At 34.0% G+C, this 22,579-nt stretch overlaps 1 protein-coding gene across 2 annotated transcripts in view; it reads left to right on the plus strand.

Moving 5' to 3' along the window:
• ZNF804A (zinc finger protein 804A) overlaps window positions 1-22,374 on the plus strand; it is a 320,414-nt gene extending 298,040 nt beyond the window's left edge. For both annotated transcript variants that reach the window (XM_059053573.2, XM_067026433.1), the window contains exons 3-4: window positions 14,005-14,135; window positions 16,180-22,374. In XM_059053573.2, coding sequence (XP_058909556.1) covers window positions 14,005-14,135; window positions 16,180-19,426 — 3,378 coding nt within the window. In that variant the 3' untranslated portion in view covers window positions 19,427-22,374. The remainder of the gene's footprint in view (window positions 1-14,004; window positions 14,136-16,179) is intronic.
• The last annotated feature ends 205 nt before the right edge of the window (window positions 22,375-22,579 follow it).

Genomic DNA, 22,579 nt, shown 5'->3' on the forward strand with positions numbered 1-22,579 from the left:
ACTGGCTCAATCCCAGTTGGTTTCATTAAAAATATGTAGCAAAACTACCAGCTAAATTAAGAAGAAAAATTAAATGCTTTATAGGTAGTTACTGAGAGCATTTATTTATTTTTAATGATTTATATGGATAGGCAACAGAAAATATTATATGCATTTTAAAAACAATTTTATTTTTAATTTTTTAGAACCTACCTGTGTGGATCATTGCTGCAAAAATAGATATAAGAATCAAATTGACAAATTACATCAATGAAATATGTTGATTTTCTAAAATATAAGGTATAAAGTGCATTCTAAAATGTCTTCCAGCCCTCTGAAATTATTTAGTATCTGTGTGTTACACAAATGAAATGTCATCATATTTATTAATAAAACATTTATTTACACGTTAAACTGGCTTAAATCAAAATATTTCTGATATTTATTTCTTTACACAATTATGCCTGTTGATTAATTAGCATTTTTGAAAAAGAGGTTTTTTGTCTAGGCTTACAAGATAAAGTAGCCTCTGAGTCAGTGAATTCACTCTCAAGTGGGATCTGTATACAATACATAAGCTTCTACCTTTTAACTTTGGATTAGAATAAGGAAGAGAAAGAAACTGATATTTACTGAGTAGAAGGAAGTATATGTGCTTTAAATCATTGTTTTCTTCCCCATTTTACAAATGGGGAAGGATCACTAAGGGTCACACAGACAGCAAATGGTGGAGTCAAATTTCATCTCTTGAAGTGTTCCCAAATTCATAATTTATCCATCATAAACACTGTTTTCCTATAGGTTTAATTTTAATGACATAAGGTTTTAGTGGAAACTAATGTCAACATGTTACCATGGAGTGTAGAATTTGGGAAATTTTCTGGATATACCTTCAATTCCAGTTTTATTCAGGATAGTAATATACAAAAATACTGAAAATCTAGCCTCCTGGAGATATCCCACATATTCCTGAGGACATAGTGGCAGGAAAGAAAGTCCCTAAAATATGTCTGTAGCTCTTAGGAGTCTTCTGAAAACCACTAAGAAATATCTATAGTTATTAGGATAGATATTATCATAGGCATTTTAAATTACACTGGCCATAGGCCAGTCAAAAGCAATTCTTTGGAATGCACAATACTTATTTATTATAAAGAGAGAAAAAACAATGTAGTAGTTTTAATGTCAATGATTTTAAATAGAACAGATTCAACTAAATGTGTAAGCCAATAACATTTTTATTTTATGTCTATTATTACTTTCTCACATCTTTTGCCCCTCATACTTCTACATTCTCCCAACTGGCAATTTTGCTTGAGGGTCTCAAAATTAACTCATTTTGTTTTAACCAATTAAAGAAAATCTTGGATAAAATGCTGATTATATTAGAAAATATGAGAAAAATCATTGCATATTTTACTTTTTAAGGTGAAATTCACATAACAAAATTCACCATAGTAAAGTGAGTCATTCAGTGGCATTTAATACATTCACCATGTTGTGAAACTACCATCTCTATCTAGCTCCACAACATTTTCATCACCCAGAAAGAGACCCCATACCCTTTATAGAGTCACTCCCCATTACTCCCTACCCCAACCCAAAGCCACTCTGCTTTCTATATCTACCGATTTTGCTATTCTAAATATTTCATATAAATGGAATCATACAATATGTGACCTTTTATGTCTGGCTTATTTCACTTAGCGTAATATTTTTTAAGGACATCTATGTTGCACATTCCTTTTCATGGCTGAATAATATTCCATTGTACGGATATACCATAATTTGTCCATTTATTATTGATGGACATTTGGATTGTTTTCATCTTTGGGCTATTGCAAATAGTGCTTCTATGTTCATTTGTGTACAAGTATTTGTTTGAATATTTGTTTTCAAACGCTTTGGGTATATACCTAGGAATGGAATTGCTAGGTTATATGGTAATTATATGTTTTAATTTTGAACATCTGCCAAACTATGTTCAATAACAGCTGTCCATTTTACATTGCCAACAGCAATTAACATGAATTCCAAGTTCTCCATATCCTTGCCAACATATGTTATTTTCCTTTAAAAAAAATTAGCCATCCTAGTAAGTATGAAATGGCATCTCATTGTACTAAGCATACTTTCTTGTCCTTGTTTTCCATTTGTATATCTTCTTTGGAGAAATGTCTGTCAAACATTTTGTCCATTTTTTAAAATTTGGTTGTTGAAATTTTACAGTTATTGCAAAATATTGGCTATATGTGTTGTACAATACATCTTTGAGCCTATCTTACACCCAATAGTTTGTGCCTTCCATTCCCTGCACCCTATATCGCCTCTCCACTGCTCCCCACTGGTAACCACTAATTTGTTCTCTATATCTGTGAGTCTTCTTTTTTGTTATATTCACTACTTTGTTGTATTTTTAGATTCCACATATAATTGGATACTTGACACTTATAAGATATTTTATTTGCAGATATTTTATCCTATACTGTAGGTTGTCTTTTCACTTACTCTGATGTATACAATTATTTAATTTTAATGAATTCCCATTTATCTAATTTTTTTATTTTCTTGCTCACGCTTTTGGTGTCATATGAAAAAACCATTGCCAAATCTGTGGTTGTGAAGATTTAGTCCTATGATTCCCTTCAGAGTTTTGTAGATTTAGCCTTTCTATTTAGTTTTTGATCCATATTGAACTAATTTTTATTAGTGTTGGGTGTCTGACATCATTCGTTTGCAAACTCAGCTTTTGTTGTATTGAAAGCTCTGCCCTGATATACCTTTGTGCCTTACCCTTCATGTAGTTATTGTTATAAATTACATTTTTGTACATTGTATGCACAATGCATAGATTTATAATTATTGAATGATACATTTATGTTTTAAATCACATAGGAGTAAAAGAGGAGCTACAAAACAAATAAAGTAATACTGACTTTTATATTTACCTATGGAGTTACCTTTACCAGTGTACTTTATTTCTTTGTATGGCTTCAGGTTACTCTCAAGTGTCCTTTAATTTTAGCCTGAAGGGCTCCCTTTAGTATTTCTTATAAGACAAGTCTACTGGCAACAACTCCCTTAGCTTTTGTTTATTTGGTAATATCTTAATTTTACTCTTTGTTTCTGAAATATGGTTTTGCCAGTTATAGTATTCTTGATTGACAGTTTGTTTTTTCCCCAGTTAAGTAGGAAATACAAGGGTGAATTAAAGTGCCACAAAGCTCTCCTACTGTGTTTAAGTCATCTTTTCCTTGATTCAGCAATTGCTTGGTTACTATAAATGCTTGATTATTTTCCAGAGTTTTGACAAGTTGATTCTGATAATTACTTATTTTTTTTGTTTCTGTGGAGGGTCAGGTTCTTGGAACTCTCTACTCTGCCATTTTCACTGACATCACATAATAATAGTTTCTAAACATTTGATATCTTCATGTAGCCATGTAACTTTAGATTCCCAACACCACATTCCTGTAATGTTTCTTCTGATGATCTAATTATGGCCAGTGCTCATTTCTGGTTTCATAGATCCCTCCCCTTCAGACTCCCCAAGCTGATTTGTTTGCTCTTCTGGCTCTTGGCTGCCTGTGTCAAGATCTCCATGTTCTGAAGGTGTGAAACAGAATTACAGCAGCCTCCAGGATGAAGGTCGCATCGTCACCATGCCCAGCTCTGATCTCAGTGCCTAGAGGACACAGCTTACCTTGACCTGGCCCTTCCTGTCACACGTGCATCTCTGAATGATTATTCAACATTAGATTCACTTAGAAAGTTATAGGCCAGCATCACACATCAGGTATTTTTCTCTCCAGCAGGAGTCCTTATGTTCCCACAGCAGTTCGGGGGCTCTTTCCCTTGGCATTTCAAGTTACAATTTAGTTGCCAAGAGACAAGATTACATGGATGGATGTGGGAGCCACTGTGGCTTAGAAGTTTGTCCTATCTCACAAACAGGAGCAATTATATCTTGCAAAATGTTCTGTGGGTATAACTTCTATGGTCCTGGCAAGGGACAAACCTAGTTTGCACTCAGGGAAGTCACCAGTTAGGGCTTCCCACCAAGTATTAATAAATCCTTCACACTCTTCCCAGCCCAAATGCAGTTTGCAAAAGAGGAGTTATTTTCAATCATAAGCAAAATTGCCTAATAAGACAACTAATATTCCATCTTTATTACATGCCTAAGAAACAGCTATAAGTTATAGCTGTTAAATTACTCTATAGAGAAGATGTTTGCTAACCCTTTACTCATCATTTCTTTATTATATATACATAATAAATCATTCATAATTACATATATAAAGATAATTTTGAGAGAGAAAAAGAAAAAGTATATATCTATTTCTATATAATGTGATATTATATTTCTCACAGACTTTGACTACTATTGTCCCTATATATTATTTTCCCACTATACCTATGCCAAAAAGATGATTAAAATATTAACCAACCCACAATCATTCCATGTTGTTAAAGATCATATGTGAAACAATTCACCAGATTTATTTTATCCTTTTGTATTGGCTATAAGGATTTACTTATACATGTTTAGAGAACTTGGAAGTATTTGGAACAGTCTAGTTATTTATTAGGCCATAAATATGAATGTATGATAGGAAGAGCCATACAATGGTAATTTTTGTTTCAGTTTTAAAATATATCTAATTTTTTATTTCAAATTGAAATTAAGAAATCTCTTCTCAAAGTAAAACATGCTAGTAAGAAAAAAATGGAAAAATACCATATAATGGAAAACAAAAGTATAATTCTTCTGATTTTACCTTACAAAGAGAAATATTCATTGACAGTTGTGTATTTTCTAGCATTTTTAGTCTATTTCTATAGATGCAGATACATTTAATTATATTATAAAATTATTAGCATGCTATTTTTAAAACTAGCATTATAATACAATATTCCTAATATTTTAAACTCTTAGCATTATTGGCAGTAGCTGCATAGTATTTCCTTATAAAATTGAACCATAATTCTTAACTATTCTTCACTTTGGGCTGCTCAAGTTGTTTGTATATTTTTTAAAATAAAAGTGTCAATATTTCTTAGACTCAAGTTTCCATTGCTTTCCCTGTATACCAAAGATCTTAGTGAGATTTTTGTTAGCAAATTTTCAAACCTTCCTATTGTATGAGGAAGTTAATCACTGCCATCCTGTGCCAATTCAATTTGAGAAGCATTCATGAGCACTTGAAATGCATGAGACACTTCTGATCCAGCACTTAAGAAAATGAACTGAATGGTTGGAAAATCAGTTTTAGACATAACACATACAGATTGCAAAGACTTTTATATTAGAACTAGAATGAGTTTTTTGTCCACAAAGAGAAACTTGAGTTAATGGAATCTAAAGAATGAGAGGCCTTGGGGAAAGATATTGTTCAGATCTGATATGCCATTAAGAGATTAGATGCTTTTAAAGCTGCCAAGAGAAAAGTCCAAATGATACACATTCATGATAGTAATGGGAAAAGAAATTTAAAAAAGAATCTTCCACAGGTTCACTCAGCATAAAGCCATTGATTAAATAATGACTAGAAGGAAATTACACATTGAAGTGTGATACCATTCACTTGAATAACAACCTTCCCTGAAGAAATATATTTGCTAACATTCTAATAGAACCCAGTGCATATTGTCTTCCAAGAGAGTTAAATTGATTCAAGAAATAGAGATGGTGATTTAGTTGTAATTCTTTGAAGATATTGCTCTATGTAAGATAGAAAGCATACTTAGATTTTTCAAAAATCACTGAAAGCGGTTCTTGATAGAAACAACTATTGGGAATTTAAAGGAAATTTTTAGCCTGTGGAAACAGTAATAGTGGGTAACATATTAACTTACTAAGATATTTGAAAATAGGAACAGAAGTATTGGACCAATTCAAAGGAGTAATGGATTTACTTGTAGTAGAGAAAACATTTAAGAAGGTAATTATTATTAATGTTCTAAATACATATTTTATTTAGTAAAAACTAAATCCATCTTAAAAGATGACATTGAAAGCATCAATCTTAGGATGCAAAAACTAGAAGGAACTTTAGATATCATCAGCATCTTCATCTGAGGAAACAAAGGTCTAAGAATTTGATATTAATTATCCAGTCACACATCTAGTAAGTAGGTATATAAGCCAAGATTACATTCAGCAACAAATAAAAATAAACTCAGATAAAGTTGGCTTTTATTTTTTTCCAAACTACATAGGTAATCAGTCCTAGAATAATACAGTAATAGCATCTCTATAGGGGATGAGGATCTTTTCATTTTTTGCTCTGCTACCTTTAGCATCTAGGCCTTCTCTGCCAAGCCAACAACCTTACGATTGAAAGATGGTTGCTTCCCACCTAAGACTCCCAATTACACATGGGTAGGAAATGAAAAACATGGTTAAAAAACATAAAGAATTTTTCTTTAATGAGGCTTACTTTTTTGCAGGCATATCCTCCTCAGAGGCACCTGCTTACAATTCAATTAGTGAGGCCTGTATCACATATCCACTCTTATTACAGGGAGGCTGAAATTTTTATTATTTTAATTGAATATCTTTCTGCCCACCCCACCCAGTCCAAACTGGAATTCTACTAATGAATTAGAAGGATGTAATTGATAATGTGAAGGCAATTTGTATTGTTCACCACAAACATCATAACTAGATACCCATCTTCTGGTGAAAACCTTTATTAATCAGAGTTCTCCAGAGAAACAGAGATAATAGAATATTTATTTATCTATTTCTCTGTCTATCAATCTGTCTGTCTATTTCTCTATCTGTTGACTTGTTTTCAAGAATTGGCTCACACATTGTGAGAGCTGACAAGTCCAAAATCTGCAGGGCAGACTGCAAGCTTGGAAACCCAAGAAAAAGTTGATGTTGCAGTCTCAAGTCTAAAGGCTGTCTGGAGGTATAATTCTTTTTTCCTGGGGGACTTGTCTCATCTGTTAAGGCCTTCAACAGATTGAATGAGGCCCACCCACATTATGGAGAGTAATCTGCTTTAGCTTTACTAGGATTTAAGGAGTAAACCTGATTACTCATCTGATTTAATGTTAGTCTCATCTAAAAGTGATCTTAGATGAGATTAGCATCTAAAATCTACTGATTTAAATATTGGTCTCATCTAAAAAATTCCTTTACAGTGACATGTAGTCTGGTGTTTGACCAAATATCTGGGTATTGTGGCCTAGGCAAGTTGACACATACAGTTAACCATCATAAGTCTATCTCTCATCAGTTTGGCTCCCATAGATATCTCCTTAAACTATACTCGATCTCAAAAAAAAGACAACAACAGGTGATATGCTTCCTAACATGATACAACTATTCTGTATACAACTGAAAATGCACTGACTTGCTCCCCAGAAAAGGATACAAAGTTGTTCTGTGATGTTCACTCTTCTCCTTGATATCCTGTCACTTAAATACTATGATGTAAATTCAACATATCGTATTTGATAAGAGAATAAGAGATGAAAGAAAATATATATATTTTTTCATAATTAAATGAGGAAGAAATACCCATGACAATTACAGTTCTCATTTCTATAACTAGTCATGGTCAAAGTTGGTATTTATAACTGCTTTATTCCACTACTCATTCCCTTTGTCCTCAACAAGCACCTTAGCTGGTCATGGTTCTTTCCATGATGGAGTGACTCAAACCTTCATTCCTGAGGGGTCTGGGCCATTAGTAATACTGCCTGAATTGGGTTGTAGTTTTTCCATGGACTTTAATCACAGGGCATGATAACTCTAAGAGACACCAAAGGGATCTCCTGTATTCCAGACATAATCTTCCTTACCTCCACTGTGGCTAGCAGTTCATTGTTTCCTTGGTAATCAGAATCAATCATCTCATCTAGCACAGCACCTCCCTTCATTGCCTGTTGATTCAGTGGCATAAGAAGCCCAAAGCAGCAAGGTAGCAGATATAACTTCCAACTCAGTGGAATACTTGATGTGTCTCCTGGTGGAATTGTTCTGCAATTTGGAACTAAGACTTCTAGGTCAGAAAAGCATAAGGTTGTGGGTACAGAAAGCAAAAATTTTGCTAGTGGACCACTAGGGGTAATAGTGAGTGGTGCCACCTCAATTTCCACCCCTGGATGTTTGAACCCTTCAAGGCTGGTTATGAGAAAAATAGCATCATATATTGGACACTAATTCAGAGCATATACAGCCTCCTAGAGAACATTGCTCCAGCCCTGCTAGGTATTGCCACCTAGTTGGAGATATATAAATGAGTCTTCCAAAGGTCATTCTACCATTCTATCAAACCAGCTACTTCAGGATGATGGAGAACATGGTAAGAGCAGTGAACTCCATGAGAATGGGCCCATTTCCACATTTTTCTTTTTTTGCTGTGAAGTGAGTTCCTTGATCAGAGCAATGATCATAAATGTGGAGTATCGTGATGGTAGAAATGGCATTGGGTAAGTCCATAGATTGTAGTTTTGATAGAAGTGTTGCATGGAGGGAAGTTAAGTTCACATCCAGAGTAAAGGTCTATTGCAGGAAGAACAAAAACTGCCTTTTTTTTTCTTTTTTCAAGGAAGCTGTCCAACGTAATCAACCTGCCACCAGGCAATGGCTGATCACACCTGGGAATGGTGCCATTCTGGGGGCTCAGTGTTGATTTCTGTTGCTGGCAGTTTGGGCACTCAGAGAGTAGTCCTGCTGTCAATCAGTAGGAAGCTGTGGCTCTCAGTCCTACAACCGAAGGAAATAAACTCTACCAACAACCTTAGGGAGCTTGTGAGATGATTTTTTCCAAGACAAGCCTCCAGATGAGAAAACATCATGGCCAACACCTTGACTGAGCAAAGAACAGGCATACTGACTTACAGAAACTGTGAGATAATAATGTGTGCTGTTGGAAGCTGCTAAGTTTATGGTAATTTGTTAAACAGAAATAGAAAATAAGCCTAATAGAAAACCTTACCTAATCACTCTATTTGAAATTGCTATCCCTCCCCTTAATTCCTGCACCCTCAGCTTAAGTTCATTTCATCCACAGTACTTTTCACTATCTACTATACTATACAACTTATTTACATGTTTTAATGTACATTTCTCTCAATTATGAAAATTTCATGAAACAAACAGAGATTTTTCCTCCTTTGTCACAAGTATATCAACTGTGCTTAGAATAGCAGCTGACAAGTAATGGACACCCAAGGAGTATTGGCTGAAAGACAAATGAAAATCTGTATCACATCCCAATAAGTCTGTTCTAAAGAGTTAGAAAGCTTGAATAACATATAGAAGAGTAAATATAGGAGATAAGTCACAAGAAGTGTTCCTGGAAATCCTGATTCCAGTCCGGTTCTACCACTTGCACACAACTCTGAACAAGTCTAAAACTTGTTTAACTTCAGTTTTGTCATCTCTGAGTATGGACAATAATGCTAGACCTGTTTGCTCACATGCTTATTTTCAGAGTCAAAGTAATGTATATAATATTGCTTAATAAATTTTAAGGAACAATATTAATTCTAAATGAAGAAATACAGGTGGCCAATATATATGTAAAAATATTTCTGCTTCCTAGAAAACAAATGAATTATAGGCAAAACATTGATGATATATCATATATTGACTGTCAATTAAACAAATTTAGTAGGGATGCTACCCAATATTGTGTATATTCCCAATATACTCTTGGGAAGAGTGAAATGATGGTATAAAGCTATGAATAGCAGTTTGGAAAACATCAAAAAAGTACATGTTTATCTTTTATTCTAGCAGTTTTTCTTGTAGGAACCTGTCTTTTGGGTGTAATTAAACAGGTGTACAATATATAGATATAAGAATGTTCATAAAAGTTTTGTTTGCAATTGTAAAATGATGTAATTTACCTAAATGTTTAAACACAAACTGATGTGTTATTTAAATGGTATCTTTCTCTCTCTCTCTCTCTTTTTCTCTATCTCACACTGAATAAACCTTTGCCACTGTCTGAACACCACCATTAACCTGAGGCTAGGATCATTATAACTTTCCCAACCATCCAATTCAATGGGTTTTCCTGAGACCATATCTGAGGATTAATGACCTGTGTTGCCCTTGTGACATTCTGTTTCTCTATAGACTAAGAGAAGTAAATCAGTGGGAAAGTAAAGTAGACCCTCTGAAATGGTATCATAACCAAAGAATATTGATTCTTTGTTTTTTCATTCCTTATTGCATATTTTCAAAGTATACATTGAATTATATGTGAGTGTACATTATAATTTGTTTTGCAATGCAGTAGCTAGGCCACACAATTTCCTTTTAACATACTTTTAATTTTCTAATTCTCGCTGACTGTCATTCTTGTCTTGACATTTATCACTAAGAATTTATTTTGAGTGATTCTCAGTAAATTGCTGAGGAAGCTTTTGAAATAGCATTGATATTTCCATCAGCCTCACAGGTATTATCTTGTATACTCATTTGTGTGGACCTTAAGTTTTCTTTCCATTTAGCATTCTCAAAAGAATTTACTTGGTTTCTGTTTTTTGCCTTTCAAAATTACTTGATATAAAATATGATGTAGGACTTCATTTTTCTGCAGAAAAATGCAAGAAAGGATATAAAGACTGATAAATTTTATCCTAAAACTGACCAGAGTATTTGACCAGGCCTATAATCTCTGCAACTAAATAGTCCCTAAATGTTAGTCAAGTTTATTTACCTTGGTATCTGGAAGTCTGTGTACATAGAAAATTATGTGTACATAGATAAGAAAATTATGTGTACATGTGTACATAGAGGGAGATTGAGATCAATAGGAACACTTGAATGCAGTTTGATGTTCCTTGACAACCTCTACGAGACTAAAACAACATTTGCATTCTTCACTTTGCTGTACACCTGAAACTAACACCACATTGTAAGTTGACTATACTTCAATAAAATTTAAAATAAATAAATAAATGTACACAGTTCCCTAAATCATCATTTAGGGGCCAATTCCAGCCATATCAATCACTCGGTTTTATCACAGATAATACAACACTACTGGCATTTGATAATTGACAGACTCCTTGCTTTTTAACTATTATGTCAGTGGAAATGGATTAGGTCAAATCATAATGGTTAATTTGAAATAGTAAATAGTGAAATTCTTGGTGTTTCATATATTTGCTTTAGAGAAGCTTAGCCTTTTGTTAGAAGCACTGTACTTTTAACTTGCATATATATATGCATATTTATATAATAGAAATTAACATTTATTCTAAAAATTTTATTAAAAATAGTCAAGTCTAGCTTTCTTGATTGTTGTCTCCAGTTACCCAAAGAATCTAGTAGGAAAAAAAAATTATGTCTGCTTCTTAAAATAACACTATTTATAAATAGGGTTTTTAAAAAATCTTTGAATGTTAGTTCTTTTATTGGTATTGCAACTTTCTTGCTTTATTTTACTTGGCACTTTGATTCTTTTAAATGTTTATTTTAGAGAACTTATCTTCTATTTTCTTTCAAATTCTCTGTTAGCATCCTCCTCCTAACCCAAACCCTCTCTTGATTGAATATCTGTTTCTTACAGTGGCAGGTGGTATTTCTCAGTAAAGGTAACGCATATCCTTTAGGTAACTCAATTATGCACATCCAATAAATCACTAATTTTACTTTTTCTCTCCACTGCAACTCCCTTAGAAAAGGCTTTTATTGTTTTTTACCTGGTTCATTGTAATATTCTATTTATTGGTTGCTTTGTCTTTAATCTTGTTCTATGGCAAAGTTTCATGCATACTGATGCCAAAAGAATCTTAATAAAATGAAAGTCTTACTGTGGCACTGCATTGTTTAACTCCTTCAATGTTTTCTACAGTCACATTTAGTCATATGATAGGGTTCCCCATGATTTGGTTGGACCCCATAATTCATCCATTCTCATTACTTCCACAGATACACTCTGCTCTAACCATCCTTCTTTACATCGTGCATTTTTCTTTTAGAGTATGCATGCTTTTATTTCTATGTTTATACAAAACTGGTTTTATTTCCCCCAATATCCTCTCACTTCCAACATCCAGCCCTTCTTCTTCATGCTCCTTTATATTCTTTAAGACCCAGATCAGATATGACTTTCCCCAGGTAGCCTACCTGGGGATCGTTGGGGCACCCCTGTTCTGTCCTCGTATAGCACAATAAGAATACCTCAACCACTGATTGCCATTATCTCTTCCTGTGTGTCTTTTCTCCCTATTTATGTAAAATCCATATAAACATACACGCCCACACATATAGTCACAGACACAGAGACATACACCTGATAAAAGTAAAAACATTTTCTTTACTCTTTGAAAAATATCCCAGCCATTTAACAGAATGACCATTGCTGGTGATCAATAAATTGTTGAATGAGTCTTGATATGACTTCAAGATTTTAGGAAATAGAGATGACCAAGACTATGAATATTTAAAATCTAGAATTAAAACTTGCTTGCCATAGTATCTCTAATTCTACATATTTTAATAACAAATAATTTAATATGTATTATAAAATTGTAGATACATTTGTTATTATGCAATGATATATGTCAAAGTTTTACTTTCTATGAAATACTAGTACAATTTAGATATTTATGACATGAGTAATCTTTTATTTAATTTCAACTCTAAATAAACTCCTTCACAAATATGTCAATGTAAATGATCTCAAAATATCTTTGTGTTATGTTAAAATAAATATTCTAGAGTAATCTCATACATATATATGTATATATACCTTATAAAAATCCCATTAATTAAAGTATTAGAGATTATTTGAAGTTTAAGTTATGGCTCTATGTAGGAGAAATTGAGCAGATACAATCTAGGTTGACCAAGAATCTAATATTATTTCATTAGCATGACTTATTTTTTTTGGCTGTGCTGCACAACTTGTGGGATCTTAGTTCCCTGACCAGATATTGAACCCGAGCCCTTGGCAGTGAAAGCATAGAGTCCTAACCACTGGACTACCAGGGAATTCCCTAGCATAACTTTTTTTGAAGTAGGAAAATACTTAATTTGGAGGATCTAAGTGATTCTACATAAACCAACAAATATTTACTGAGTAGGTCTTTTATAGATCAGGCATTGTTCTAAGACCGTGACATACATCAGTGTATACACATAAGGCATTTATTAAGATTTTGTTCAACCACTTCATAAAAATGTGATTAGTATATGTTTTATTCTCATAAAGTCCTATTCTAAGACTCTGACGTATCACGATTGCATAACAACATGAGCTCCATGAGAAAAAAAACAATACTTTAATCATTTTTCATGACTATATACTGTCTCTGTGAAAGACTATAGTGAAAATATTTGGGGCATGGGACCACTTTGGGGTCTCTTAAATCATGCTACATACATGGCTATTTATCAATTCTATTCAAGTTGACATGTTCTTTTTCTGGCCTTCAGCCCCCAAACTGAGCTCCTTTAATACAGATGAAACATATGCTCAATATAAAAAGAAGTTACACAAAGACACTTAATTTTCTTCCCAGATCTTGAATTACTTGGGAAATATGCCTGGTATTTGAGGGGAGGGATTATTTTAAATCACATTAGTAGAGGGCATTTGCCTTATGGATTAACATAAGACATTTACTCTTCTTAAAAATATGAAAAGGATCAGACACCTTTTTAATATAGAGCACATCAAAATATGATGGAATTTATCATATATGAATTTATTTTAAAATTAGGAGTTTATAAGACTCCAACACTTCATCTAAATTAGGCAGAGAACCTTGGAAGGAAACAATCAATAGTAAAGAATAAATTTTTCCTTTCCAATTTACCAGGGTATAGGTATATCTTTTGATATAGTGTAATAATATATTTTGGCATTTTTTACAAGCCAAAAGTGCAAGAAAATATTTTGTTAGAAGTGGATGGTCACAAATGCTGTGTTTTCCTTAGATGAGATCAAAGATGGTGTACTGGAAAATTCCAACAACAACAATAGTAACTTTGACATTGCCATAGACCTAAATACTGTTAATTATTTTTGTATTTTTTAATAGAGACTCAAAGAACTAAAACAAAGGGAATTTGCTCGAAATGTAGCATCTAAATCCAGGAAAGATGAAAGAAAACAGGAAAAGGCACTCCAACGCCTGCACAAGCTGGCCGAGCTAAGAAAGGAAACTGTATGGTGAGTCTACAGTAAAATGTTAAGTTTTCTTAAAACATGACAACAAAAAAAAAGGAAATGAATAGAGGGCACAAATCTTTTTCTGTACTCAGAATAAGACACTCACATTTTCATGGCTTTCTGTGGGCAGTAAACAGTAAATTGAATTTGAGTTTTATGCAAACACCTGTTTAATGCACATTTCAATAAAAAGCCAAATTACTATAATTTTAGTTTGTAAAAAAATTAATTTTACATTATTCTTCTCTTTAAGCTATCTTAGTTGAAAGCTATTCTATTTCTTGGTGAAATTCAAAACATTTGATTGAAGAAGAGACCAAAGCACCATCTCATAGCCTTTGTTATAAATGGAATTTTAGGAGGAACTTATTTTTTCATTGAAAATTTGGAGAACTTTTATTTGCAATGATCTTTAGAACACATATGGAGTGAAAAAGAGAGGTTCCTTGCTCCATATGTATTTTTAATACATAAAAGTCAGGAAGGCCCTATGCATGTCAGAGGTAGGTTGAAATTAGTTTCACTGTGAATGAACTCTAACTGGACTATTAAAACTTTACAACTCTTACACTTTGACCTGCTTCTAACAGAGAGCAGCTATAATGTTATAAATCAGAACTTAAAAATTCAGGCCAGGGCAATGTTATGAAAAGACAACCACCCGTAGGGTACCCCCCCCCCCCCGATTAAATAGTCCTTTCTGATTATTGTTTAAAACAAAGCTATTTTATGCCAAATTTATTTTATACAGAATAATGTTAGGTGATATTGACATATCAAAACATTGTTTGAGATGTCAGCTTTAGAAAAGTCAGAATAAAATTCAAATATATCTTGAATCCTATAGTGAACTGTTAATATCAAACATAACCTCTGTTGATTTATACCAACAAGATATTTTTATTCTGTGTAGTAAAAAATGAAAAATTATACAAGTGCAAGTTTATATTTCATATTATCTTGGACCTGTGTAATTTAATTCATTTGCAAATGTAAAGTCTAATATATTAAGAGAAGTAGAGCTGATAATAAGATATGTACAAAAGAAGCAAAACTTCTTATCTAAATTACTTTTCTTAGCATACATAAATATTTCACATTACACTGCTCCCCAAGACACATGATTTTCCCAGTAATTTGGTGCCTCTAATGAGGTGTAAATTAAGTAGTGTTGCTTCTTAATATCAAACAAGGTAATAAAACAGTCCACTGTGTTAGATATTGAAGAAATTATTTAAAAATTTGGAACATTTATAACTTCTGAGAAACTAACTTTTTAGAAAAGCATAGAAAATTCTGCACAGCATAATTCTTTTGGGGTAAAGATGATACTTAGGTAGTTCTTTGTTTATGTGCTGGACAGTATCATTCTTTTAATAAGAGCTCACTATTTATGGTATACTGCAATTCCAAATAAATGGAACCCACATCATAAGTATAGTATTTTCCTATATTTACTCTATATAATGATATAATGGATAACTTCAGGATAATTTTTAAATATTAAGAACAGCCATTCCAAAAGACTCAGAGCTCTCATTGAGCATATCACCTGGCCTGTGGTAGATGCTCCGTGAACACTGGTTGAACTGAATTCCCAGCCCTGCTTACATCATGACTGAGAGTTTTTCTTTAACTTCCTTCATATTCTCCATATAGGATCAATGATGTTGAGTGTTTGTGAATTAAAATTAATTTTATTTTAGAGAGTTCTGTATTCTAAAATGTCACGGAAGAGGCCAAAGGGGTAAAAAAATTCTTGGTCTGAAAACACTGGCTGAAAGCATAGAAATGTCTTTGACCGTTGCTGTTAATAGCTATAAAAGTAACTACAAGACATCATCTCCAAGTTATCCCAAACAATATCCAATAACTAAATTAAACTGTAGTTCTATGGAAAGCAATTGCACTACATGAAAGTAATTATCTTACAAAGATTTTAAAACTTGAAAAAAATCTTACGCTGACATTTCTAAGTTGTAAGTGTTTGAGTATTTTTCCTCAAGTGTCCTTTCTGAAAACACACTTTTGTTTCTTTTTGTAGTGCTCCTGGAAGTGGCCCGATGTTTAAGTCAACAACTGTTACTGTGAGAGAAAATTGTAATGAAATTTCCCAAAGAGTTGTTGTGGATTCAGTTAATAACCAGGAAGATTTCAAATGTACTTTGATTCATAGCCAAGAGAACGCTAAAGGTGTTACCACTGTTGCTACAGATCCAGAAAGCGTGAAAAGTTATACCTCCAAAAAGAGCCAACTTGGAGATCAAGCCCAGGGGATTCACAGACACAAAATTGGCTTTTCTTTTGCATTTCCAAAGAAAGCATCCGTGAAGCTGGAGTCCTCAGCTGCAGCCTTCTCTGAATACAATGATGATGCCTCTGTGGAAAAAGGATTTAGCAGAAAAAGTAGATTTGTCCCCGGTGCTTGTCATCTTCAACTCTCTTCACCAACAGATGTGCTTTTGAGTTCTGAGGAGAAAGCTAATTCTTTTCATCCACCAGAAGGAAGGTGCACTGACAAAGAAACTGCTCAAACTCAAGAGATGAAAGAAATTTCTAGTGAAAAAGATATATTACTATTACCTCCATTTTGCCAGTTTCAACTCCCTTCATCATCTGATGCAGATAATTGTCAAAATTCAGTCCCTTTAGCAGATCAGATTCCACTGGAAGATGTTGTTATTAATGAAGACATACCTGTAAGTGGTAACACTTCTGACTTGCTAGGAAATAAATCCATAGTTCTTGATATGGCTAATGACTGCTTGTCTTTGCAAGCTACCATAGAGGAAAGTGTTAAGGACAATGATGCATCCACGATTGAAGCTGAATATAAAAATCACAGCCCTAACATGTTGACCCCTTTAAATTCTGAAGAGGATAATAAAACCCTACATAAAAAAATGGATTTCTATAAAAGACCATGTGAGCCATTTGTACCCGTACTTAACAAAGATGGATCCACAGTTCTTCAGTGGCCATCAGAAATGCTGATTTACACAACTACTCAACCATCAATTTCCTATAGCTGTAATCCTCTCTGTTTTGACTTCAAGTCCACTAAATTAAACAACAATCTAGATAAAAATAAGCTGCCTTTAAATGATCTTTCTTCTCATCAGAAGGAAGAAGACATTTTCAAGAGACCAGTTTTAGATTGCAAGGACACATCTGTGACAGGACTTACTGATCATGAAATTGGAGGTAGCAGAAATGGATATACCCAAGTCACTCCTCTTTTGGCTGATGAGATGCTCTCCAATAGCTGTGATTCCGGAAAAAATGAGAGTATGAGTCAGAGGTATAAAAATATTTCCTGTAGGATCAGAAAAACAAAAAAATATACTTTTACTAAAAATCAGATAAAACAGGATGCTCTTGGTGGCAAATACAACAAAATAAGATTGAAAGATACTCATGAACTCTGGTTCCATAAAAGTGGAAGAAAGAAAAAGAGAAGAGAGTTATGGCACCATAATTATGGAAAGAAAACCAAAGAATCAGAAATTTATTTCAAAATGGAAAGAGAAAATAGTTACACTGATAAAACTAGGAAAAATCTACTGGAAACAATTTCAGAAAAACAGTATTTAGCTACAGAGCAATTATTGGACTCACAGCAATTACCTGATAAAAGGCCCAAATCAGCATCCATATACTTAAGTGAAAATGAAGAAATGTGTAAAACCCAGAACACTGAATACAATAATAATAAGAACATTATTATCAGTTCTAAAAACCACTGTAAAAAGAGCTCAGTTGTTTTAAATGGTCAATCCAATTCAACAATGATACGTTCTGTGAAACATAATTTAACATACTCCAGAACTTACTGTAGTTGGAAAGCCAAAACATCCAGCTGTAGTCAAGATCACAGATGCCTAGTTCTTCAAAATGAAATGAAATGCAGGAGTCAGAACCAGGCAGTTAAAAGAGGTTATAATTCTCTCATTAATGAATCAGAAAGAAGCCATGAAAAACGTAGACAACATTCATATTCTTATTCTTCAGATGAAAGTTTAGATCAACAGAATTATCTACCAGAAGAATTTGTGAGACCACCCCGTGCTTCTGCTCCTTGTAAACCTAAAAGGAAACGGAGGAGAAAAAGTAGATTCCACACCAGTTTTGAAGCTTTGGAACTCAAAGAGAAGACAGATTATCCCAGGAAAGGTAATTCTTCCTTACATCACCAGGATGAAATAATAAGTGAAGACAGAGAAGAGGAAATAAAACCTCAAGAAACTGCAAATGTCAAAAGGAACTCAGAACAAATGGACCAAGTAGAAAATAAACTGGCTTTGCCCACTAGCAGTCCCCTTCCTTCTGAAACCAATGGTGAAACTGAGCAGGTTGTAATGGAGACCACTTCTGGTGAATTGTCAGAGATTTCCAATGAACCCAACACATCAGTCTACATAGCTAGTGCCCCAACAAAGGAAGAAATGGACAGTACCTTGATTGAACACAAAGAAAGAAGTGAGAATACAAATATTAATGAGAAGCAAATTCCTTTCAAGGTGCCTAGTATTGAAAGGAACTTTAGACAGTCACAACCTAAATCATACCTTTGTCATTATGAACTGGCTGAGGCCCTTCCACAAGGAAAGATGAATGAGGCATCAACTGAGTGGCTGTGTTTTAATTCAGGAATCCTTAATGCACAACCACCATTACCATTCAAAGAAGCACATGTCAGTGGCCATACCTTTGTAACAACGGAGCAGATCCTGGCTCCGTTAGCTTTACCAGAACAAGCATTATTGATTCCAATAGAAAACCGTGACAAGTTCAAAAATCTACCATGTGAAGTCTACCAGCACATCATTCCGCCGAGCATGCTGGCCAACAAGGTCAAATTCACTTTTCCTCCAGCTGCCCTCCCACCCCCTAGCACACCTCTGCAGCCTTTGCCTTTGCAGCAGCCCTTGTGTTCTACCTCTGTAACCGCGATCCACCATACTGTTTTGCAGCAGCATGCAGCAGCTGCTGCAGCCGCGGCAGCAGCTGCAGCTGCAGGAACCTTTAAAGTGCTTCAACCACACCAACAGTTTCTGTCCCAAGTCCCAGCTCTCACCAGAACATCGTTACCTCAGATCTCAGTAGGACCAGTAGGACCAAGGCTTTGTCCTGGGAATCAGCCAACTTTTGTTGCTCCTCCTCAGATGCCAATCATTCCAGCTTCAGTTCTTCATCCTAGCCATCTGGCTTTCTCACCTTTACCCCATGCACTCTTTCCTTCACTGCTGTCCCCCCACCCATCGGTCATCCCGCTGCAGCCCCTCTTCTAGTCATCACTATGAAAGGGAAAGAAAATATTCATGTGAAAACTATTGCTATACACGTTAATGCTCATCTAAGTGGATAACTGCCTATTTAAATGGTGGAAATAAACTACGCAAAATATGGCCTCATTGATATGAAATCATTTACTGTAAGTGTAATGATGCAAATAAATTCTTAAGTTTCTGATATATAATATTAGTAAGGCACTGAATAGTTTGAAAATCAATATAATATATGCTGTATATTAAAATGATGTCTTAAGAGTATGTATAATGTATATAAAATATATTTATAGTACTGTAATTTATGTTGTAAAGTATGCTCTTTGTTTTTTTTAACCTTTGTGTATTTGCACCTATTTAATGTTTAGACAAAGCTGATGGCACTATGTTTTGTACCATGTTCCTTGAAACTGTAAATTCAGTGAAAAATCTCTCTTGCAATAAATTTTTGTTAAATATTTAAGTAAATCAAACCCTTGTTTTTAGTTGGTTTTCACTATTTTGAGACTGTATAGTAACAATAGGTTTTGAATTTATATTGTTTCTTCTTCTGTTTATTGACATCTCTGAACCTCAGAGAATAAGCAAAATATCTTTCGCGCTCTGTCAATACTTAAAAAATAATACTATCTTTCAGAATAAGTTTAAGTCCGTTTGCTTTTCTGTTTGTCATATGTCGCTTATACTCAAAGTTTACTATATTTCATGAACACTTGGCCCTCTAGATAATAAACCATGGAAATTCTTGTTAAAGTGATGTTAGCATTTGGTGCGGTGGGGGTGCGAATAACCACAAAACGTGCAAAGTATTTAGTGTCGTTCTGGGAACTATTAAACAGTACTAGTAGATAAGAAATAGCAAGTAACCAATATAAGTTCTTATAACATTTTTGTATGTCAAAATTATCAAATGTATTGTGTTGATTTTCAATTGTTGCAGAGAATATACATATATAAGAATGTTGGCATGGATTAAGGAATAGGTTTAATTAATTAATCACTAACCATTATGTAACATCTTGGGAAGAATGGCATAAATACAATCTGGATATACTCTTAATTGAGAATCTGGAAGTGGGAAAGAGAGTGAATAAATAGCTGTTCCTTCTGCAAATCTTTCTAGTAGTCATGTTTCTATCATATTTCCAAATCACACAGGAACAATTAGAAAGTCTCTATCCATATCACCCTTCCAGATTCTGCTATATTTTTAATGACCACTGCATTCTTGTTCACTCAAGTGCTGCTTCTATGTGCACCTGCCTCAGTCCATGCCACTGGTTAAGACAAAGTCTGCATGCCTGGTGGAGAGGATTCAACTCACCATGTGCAAATGATAAAGGATTATGGTAGCCTAGCAATGAATCCAGGCAAAAGAGAGGCCAACTGAGTCCTTCTAAAGGAAGAGCAACTTTTAAGTGATGCTGTATTGAAGAAATGCTTTTTCATAAGCTTACTGTAAGAACTGGGTTACCCTAAAAATATTGAGCATAAGCATATATTCCCACAGCAGAATAACATATTGAATTCTATTTTAAGTAGAGTAATAAGGGGAAAACTCTATGTTGTATACTTTCTTGATTATGTGCCATAATAATCATTGATTTAAAGGTTTTCCTTAAAATGGTTGTGAAAGACTGCATGATTGACAAATAAGAAAAAAATAATAAAAGAAGAAATTTTATTTCAAACACTAAGATAACATGTTCCAAAAAATGGTAACTAAAATTGGAATGGGTGATTTTTCCCCAAGCAAAATATTTGAAACTATCTTTGAAAATAATATAGATGGGAATATCTACTGAGGAATGCTGACCCAGTTTGTTTTTAATGTAGAGCAGGATTGTTTCTGCTGTTTAAAATCAAACCAAGTGTTTCACTTTAAAATATGCATATTTTCCCTCTTTTTTTGTCATCTTCTGACTATCATCCCACATGTTCACCTCTTACCTCTTGTTTTATTCTTTAATTATTTTTCTCCTGATCTTTTCCTTCTTAATTTCACCGTATACATCATTTGTGTGTATCCTCTGCTTCTTTCTCCATGCTATCATTTCTTTTATTTTGTCTTCAATTCTGTTGCTCTCTTACATTTATTTTTGTTAAAATAATGCATTTAGGTATGCTTAACATTTTAGTTGTAGCAGAATATACTTGCTTAGTAACTATATAATAGAAATTTCTAGAAAGTTTGAGGAGGAAAGTTCTCACTTAAGAGTAATTGAAACTTAACTTGGTAGATAAATTGATTGTTTTTTGTGGATACCAGTGGCTGGACAAGAAAAGAATGTTAGCTGAGTATGTCGAAGCCATTCTTATTACAAACAATTCATTTAGATACTTGATATCTTTGATAAGATATTGCTCACGTAGTCTAGGCATCTGTTATAAGTTCTGGAATCAAAATGAATGTATGATGACACACTTGTTCATCTATTCTGATAACACCAACTCCAGAATCAAGGGAATCAGGCCAATGGGCTGAAGATCAATAATAAGCAGAGCAATTAGACAGGTAAATCAGGGTGGACTCATCAAGCAATGAGGCTGTCAGAGGACCACCAGTCAAGCTCATATTAGTGGCAGCAGGCATCAGGCCAGTGTAGCAGTCATACACTGGAAGTAGGTTTGGGGATGGCCAATGGCTTGTCCATAATTCCTGGAGCTAAAATCCCAGTTCCATCCAGATGTAAATTATTGTACATTCTATATAATTAGGGAATTTAAATGATTCTAACACTATCTCTTACCCACCATCTCTGGTCTGCTAGTTATAGGCATTGCTATAGATTTGTTATTGTAAATCTCAGTGGTTTGGAATATAGAATAAAACCTGAATGTAGAAAGTAACAAATAACTACTGTAGCCAAGTAACAAAGGAACTCACATTGGATGACAGGAAGGAAACAAGGAAACTCATCTACTACTACTTCAACTTCTCTCTCTCTCTCTCTCTCTCTCTCTCTCTCTCTCTCTCTCTCTCTCTCTCTCTCTCTCTCTCTCTCCCCCTTCTTTCTCTCATATATATGTATATCCAAGTACTTTCATGTGTTGAAGTCCTGTATAAACTGTCCACAGGACATCTCAACCTAGATATCCGCTATGTATTTTAAACCCCAAACTCAAATCTGTGATCTCTCTTTATAGGTACCACTG

The sequence above is a fragment of the Kogia breviceps genome, chromosome 2 (genome assembly GCF_026419965.1).
Source record: "Kogia breviceps isolate mKogBre1 chromosome 2, mKogBre1 haplotype 1, whole genome shotgun sequence".
In the NCBI taxonomy this organism is placed as follows: Eukaryota; Metazoa; Chordata; class Mammalia; order Artiodactyla; family Physeteridae; genus Kogia; species Kogia breviceps.